Source organism: Rhagoletis zephyria, unplaced genomic scaffold (assembly GCF_001687245.7).
Source record: "Rhagoletis zephyria isolate East Lansing unplaced genomic scaffold, Rhagoletis_zephyria_1.1 Rzeph_scaffold_18045, whole genome shotgun sequence".
In the NCBI taxonomy this organism is placed as follows: Eukaryota; Metazoa; Arthropoda; class Insecta; order Diptera; family Tephritidae; genus Rhagoletis; species Rhagoletis zephyria.
In genome coordinates this window covers 4,583-10,313 of record NW_016175106.1, presented here as the reverse complement: position 1 = coordinate 10,313, position 5,731 = coordinate 4,583, and the positions used below count along the sequence as shown (strand labels likewise).

The following is a 5,731-nucleotide window of genomic DNA, read 5'->3' as shown; positions in this document are numbered from 1 at the left end:
AAATAGACGTAAGACAAACGCTAAAATGCTACGAGATTGCTAATTGTTGATTCGACTATGTGTGGCATTTGTATTTGCATTAATAATGAAACGCTTAATTGCTTGCAAACTAAACTCATACTATATTAATGTCTTTTCGCAAAATGTTCAAATATTTTTTAATGTTTTCAAATACGAAGTATGCATATGAATACTTCTCTTCCTTTCGAGTATATGAAAAAACTACTGAAAAAAGTACTAACATGCTTTGTAATGTGTTTAGTTATATAGTTGTATATGTGTCAATATGCATTCAAACCTTTTAATATTTCTCACCCTAGTAATTTCTTATTTGGCCTGAATGTTGTTCAGGATTTAATAAATACTAGATAAATACGTAACTTTGCAGTAAATTTCTTTCTTTTCTCGATCATGTCAAATGTATGAATGTACATATGTAAGTAGGTATGTAATTTGCAATTGCTTGTTCGTTTACTATGTTCCGCAGGTTATTGTATTAATTTCAATCCAAAATACTACATTCTACAAGTCTTTGTAAGTGTGTTTTAGTGTTTTTTAATATGCCTTTAGAATCTGTTTTACCAAATTTGATTGCCTTTTTGTGTTTTTACTCCTCATTCCGAATTTCATTCAATTATGTTGTCTGAATGTTAATCAGCTTACGTCATTCATTTGATTTTAACTTAAACGTAAAGTAAGTGTTTATACATGCTTTGATTTGTTTAATGTACATATTTGTAAATATTGCCTGTATTTATTTATTTGGTTGTCCATTCGCTGACTTCTTTCTAAGAACTACATATTAATCCATTTCAGTTTTAACACTAAATTTCACATTGAAAAACCATAGGTTGCAATTATTTGTTCTCCTCAAGCTTCTCATAAGAGTTCCAATTCATCGTCCTTGCAATACTCCACTATTTCTCATGCGCTCAGTGCACCACTGCCGCTGCCACCAACTTCGCTGCTGCCACTACCCAATAAGTCATCACAATTTACGTGTAAACCGCCGCCATTCGATACGCCACCACTGCCGCTACTGCCAGCACCAATTGGTGTAGCACACAGCGAATTAGTAGGTGAATTTAAACCAGTAACAATTGTCGGCCCATAGAATATCAGTTCAGGTATTTGACCACCCTGCACTCCAGTGCCGTTTGTGCTCTCCGATGAGCATTGGAACTGGAATGTTACATTGCCCATGCACACTTCGGACATGCCCTCCTGACCGAAAAAGCTCAACTCATTGCCATCAAGTATCACGGAGGCGGTGTAGTAGCACTCTGGTTCAATCTGTATGGGATTCTCAAAGAACACATGGAATGTGTTGCTTGAGCCATCAGAGAAGAATTTCGTGTCATTTTCGGCGAGGGTGCGTCCAAGGCGTTTTAATTCGATTTTTACATTATAATTAGCAGCACCGGTTGAGGAACCATACAAACCGAAACCAACAATAAAAATTCTAAATAAAAATGTGCATAAATAAGCTGTGATTTAACTCCGATAGCAATATATACATACCTGCGATCCACTGAAAACTGTATTGAATCACAACGCCCGCGATAACGCCATTGGTTCGAGCGATAAGCGCATGACTGAAAACGGTGACAAACTTGTGTTTTCAGACCGGCACGTGCACGTGTAGGGAAACTTAAATGCGGTTTAGATTGTGCGGTAAAATGCAAAAATATNAATGGGATTCTCAAAGAACACATGGAATGTGTTGCTTGAGCCATCAGAGAAGAATTTCGTGTCATTTTCGGCGAGGGTGCGGCCGAGGCGTTTTAATTCGATTTTTACATTATAATTAGCAGCACCGGTTGAGGAACCATACAGACCGAAACCAACAATAAAAATTCTAAATAAAAATGTGCATAAATAAGCTGTGATTTAACTCCGATAGCAATATGTACATACCTGCGATCCACTGAAAACTGTATTGAATCACAACGCCCGCGATAACGCCATTGGTTCGAGCGATAAGCGCATGACTGAAAACGGTGACAAACTTGTGTTTTCAGACCGGCACGTGCACGTGTAGGGAAACTTAAATGCGGTTTAGATTGTGCGGTAAAATGCAAAAATATATCAATAGTCTCTTGTGATGTGAGTATACCCGTTTGGGCGACGCCATTTGCAAACTCCTCCAAAGTCATGGTTGGTATGCGTATTAAATGCAATGCTTGTCCCAACATGTTTCGTTTATTCTGTGGTGTGACATCAATGCCCATTTTCTGACAAGCATTCAGAGCCCAATTGAGCGCTGCCTCAAAGAGATGGATCTCCTTGCAGTTTAGCGTCTCACGCGACAATATCGATTCGAACGTTTTTAGGTCGATGTCGACAAAGTCTTCCGATTTAATTGCCATTTCGGCCTGTATAAAAATAAAATGTATGTTAAACACGGCTCAAAAAACTAACTTATTCACATAGATAAAACAAAATCAGCATATTTAATGTGTTAACTCACTTGTGCATCGATTACTTCCCAGCATCGCTGCATCAACTCGGGCTCTTCGAATAGACGCGATTGACTGAGAAGTAGACAGGCGTTTTTTGCCGTCAATTTGACTTCTAAATAATTGACGCATGCGCGTGCTAAATGTGGCACAATATATTTTTTGGCCGCATATAACGTAGCCAAAATGTTATCAGGTTCCAATTGAATCTCATCACAATATAGGTATCTAGTTAAAAACAACAACGAATATTTTTTTTAGTAACGAAACACTTTTCGATCTTATATTTCTACAATGCCCAACCTTAACAGCGTTAAAAACGCAGATGGCTCCACATCAGGCACTTTAATTTCCTGTTTGTTTTCGGCCAACCCACCATAAAACATAGCGTAGAACACCGAACTGCCCGTAGCAAGGATATACTTGTGCGCCGGTATAGTTTGTACGCAATCTGCTAATATAAAAATTTTAAAAGCACATATAAACTTCTGAGACATACAAATGTATGCATAATATATATATTTGATTAATAGCAACATACCAAATTCCCCTCCAACAACAAATTTTACATCCGACATTAGCTCATTGTTGAACATAGCAGCATTCCGTTCGAGCACCGTCGCTTTTGTGGCCTGCCAGTTCGGATCAGCCGTATCGACCGCATTCGCAGTTGAATTGTTTGACTGGTTAGCTGCTCCAGCATTACATACATACGAACCACTGCCACTACCACCGCCGCTGCTACTGGTGCTACCGCCAGCTGTACCACCCGACGAACTTGACGGCAAGCAGAAGAGCGCCGAACTACTAATAGCACCCGGCGATGCAAGTGGCGACGAGGGTGCGCTGATAGGTTGTGTTATTTGTATATTATGTTCACCGCCGCCAGTTGCAATACTGCCGCTACCGCTTGTAGGGCCACCAGCACTGCTGACACCACCACCACCACCTGCTGCTGCACCGGCGCCTACTCCAACCATGGCACTACGTTGTTGTTGCTGTTGTTGTTGATGGTGATTGTTTGCCGAATTGTTGTGTGGCGGTGATAAGAGTAGACCATTACCATTGTTTAGCGTTTCCACTGTAACGATAACATTTGCAAACAAAGATGTGTTAAGCATAGATAAGCTAACGTGAAATATAGATAAAACACGAGCATGTTTACTTTTTAATTTAGTGGCGTTGGTTCGAAATATTCTTCGAAAATCGAAATTCCCTCTAGCCATTTTGTTGTACGCAGCTCTTTTGTTTGTGTTTTTGCTCATTATCAAGGGAAAAGTCTTACTTTACTAGCACTACTACTAATATAAAATATATATTTTGTATATTCATTTAAACAATGATTCGTTCTATATCTTTTTCTGACGTATCCGAGTTACTATTAGTGTTTGATGATTTTGTCTCAACTGATTTCAATTTTATACACATGTGTGGTGAAAATTTAGCAGCCGCTTATCAGTAGCTGCGGAAAATTTGTGGTTTTTCGTTTCATTTCTGACTAGCAATATTTACGTATATCAAAGTTTTAAAAATACATGCAACATATTTACGTATACATATGTACATAAGTATGTAAATATGTACTGCCATGTAATACTTTATTATCAGGTAAGTACATATATGACTTACAAAAAAGGAATAACAGCTAAAGTCGGGAGATTGATTTTAGTATAATGTAACCATTGCAACGGATGCTTGTAAACTTTGTGCTGCATTTTAAAAAACTTATTGGCGAACGAACCAATTAAATATAATTTTGAGTTAGGTATGCAAAAGAGATCTATCTGTATGTAGTTTTTAAATTAAATATAAAGAGCCTTATCATGAATTTCATTTTCCCAAACCGGTTCACTATTCACTTTGGTTTCCATTTACTATGAGCGGATGACAACTTTCGGGTGATTTTCTTTCGGATAAGACAGAAATAATCGGGATATTTTTTGCATTACGAATAAATGCAGATCCTGTAAGACAAATATGTTATATAAAACTGAATGTATTCAATCGAAACTCTGACCAAAAAGGACAAACTGTAATCCATCGCAAGTAAATAATGATGAAAGGGGTGACTACCACATATGGGTACTAATGTATGGGCATAGTTCGGATCAGATCCTAATGTGGGCACTCAACTTCCTGGGAAAAAATGCTACACCTAAAAATGAGTCCCGCAAACAAAGTTTTACTGAATTTTCTCGTAGTCTCACAGTACTCAAATGAACCCAGTTAAATATATGTGTGTACATACGTACATACAAGCTACAATTAAGTTGACCGTCTGAATCTACATAATCAAAACAGTAAAAATTATTGCTAAAGTTTTTAAAAGCCATGTTACATTACCGTATCGCTAAAAGTATAACAAAAACAAAAAAATCAATACTAATGCCACTGGAGATACTTCGGCTGCATTTTATGAATAGGTATGTAAAAATATTTGCTTGTTTCATATTTATGGCAATGTTTCTTCACACATGCAGCTTGCTATGCACCAGCACCTACCATTTATCCATGCATTCATTTGTGAATGCGACATCGCCTCCTGGTTCCGCTTGTTAATAGACTTCAGCGAAAGTCTATTGTTGTTTGCCATTGAAATTAGCGCAGCACTCAAGGACTTTTCAGGGTTTGAATATTATAGATGGGCGACAAAAGTATACACAAAAAGTTGGAAAAAGTTTCGCAAATATTTATTAGAACCGTTTAAGCACCAACAAATGTCTTTCTGGCATATCAATTCACAACGGCGCAGTCTATTCTTCCTTTTTTCAAAAATTTTCCAAGTAAAATTTCATTTAACTACACTTTTTTCATTAACTTTGTGCATTTCTGCCATTTTCAATTCACTTGTTTTCTTTTTTGTTGAGAGAAATGACAATTGGGGCTTCTGCAATGCTGCCACTTCTTCGGGTGATGCTTGTGGCGCTTGACTTGGTTTTCGAACTGGTTTTGTTTACAACTTCTCAAATATTTTTCTGTATTTATCGCTGTTGTGTACAAATATAATTAACATGCTGCTGCTACTTAAATTATTCAGTAAAAAATGTTAAGAAATTGTATAGAAAGTTCTTGATTTCATTTAGTTTTTTGTTTGCATAATTAGTGTGGCAACTCGAAATGCACCATTTTGGCTTTGAGTGCTAGAGCGCAGGTGCAAGAGCGTGACAGCACTACATTGCATTAACAGGGTTGCACGGCGCTGAGAAACAAATGCTTAGTTAATTCTATCCGCAAATATGTCATAAGTAGGAAATTGTTAGATTTAAGAAAAT

The 5,731-nt window shown here is 37.3% G+C and overlaps 1 protein-coding gene across 3 annotated transcripts; it reads right to left on the bottom strand.

Annotated features, from left to right (window-relative positions):
* Positions 1 to 412: 412 nt before the first annotated feature.
* LOC108380048 (BTB/POZ domain-containing protein 6-B-like) lies at positions 413 to 5,222 on the bottom strand. Of its 3 annotated transcripts, none has more exons than XM_017636413.1 (7): positions 4,962 to 5,222; positions 3,001 to 3,540; positions 2,763 to 2,913; positions 2,471 to 2,687; positions 2,047 to 2,375; positions 1,522 to 1,650; positions 413 to 1,462 (listed from the first exon to the last, which is right to left on the bottom strand). In XM_017636413.1, exons 1-7 carry the CDS (start codon positions 5,050 to 5,052, stop codon positions 925 to 927), a joined length of 1,995 nt encoding a protein of 664 aa, XP_017491902.1. In that variant the 5' UTR covers positions 5,053 to 5,222; the 3' UTR covers positions 413 to 924. The 3 variants fall into 3 exon arrangements, with proteins under 3 accessions (XP_017491902.1, XP_017491901.1, XP_017491903.1); XM_017636412.1 differs by lacking the exon at positions 1,522 to 1,650 and adding an exon at positions 1,693 to 1,858 and having other exon boundaries at positions 413 to 1,296; positions 1,918 to 2,375; positions 4,962 to 5,219; XM_017636414.1 differs by lacking the exon at positions 1,522 to 1,650 and having other exon boundaries at positions 1,918 to 2,375; positions 2,763 to 2,910; positions 4,962 to 5,220.
* Between the last annotated feature and the right edge of the window lie 509 nt (positions 5,223 to 5,731).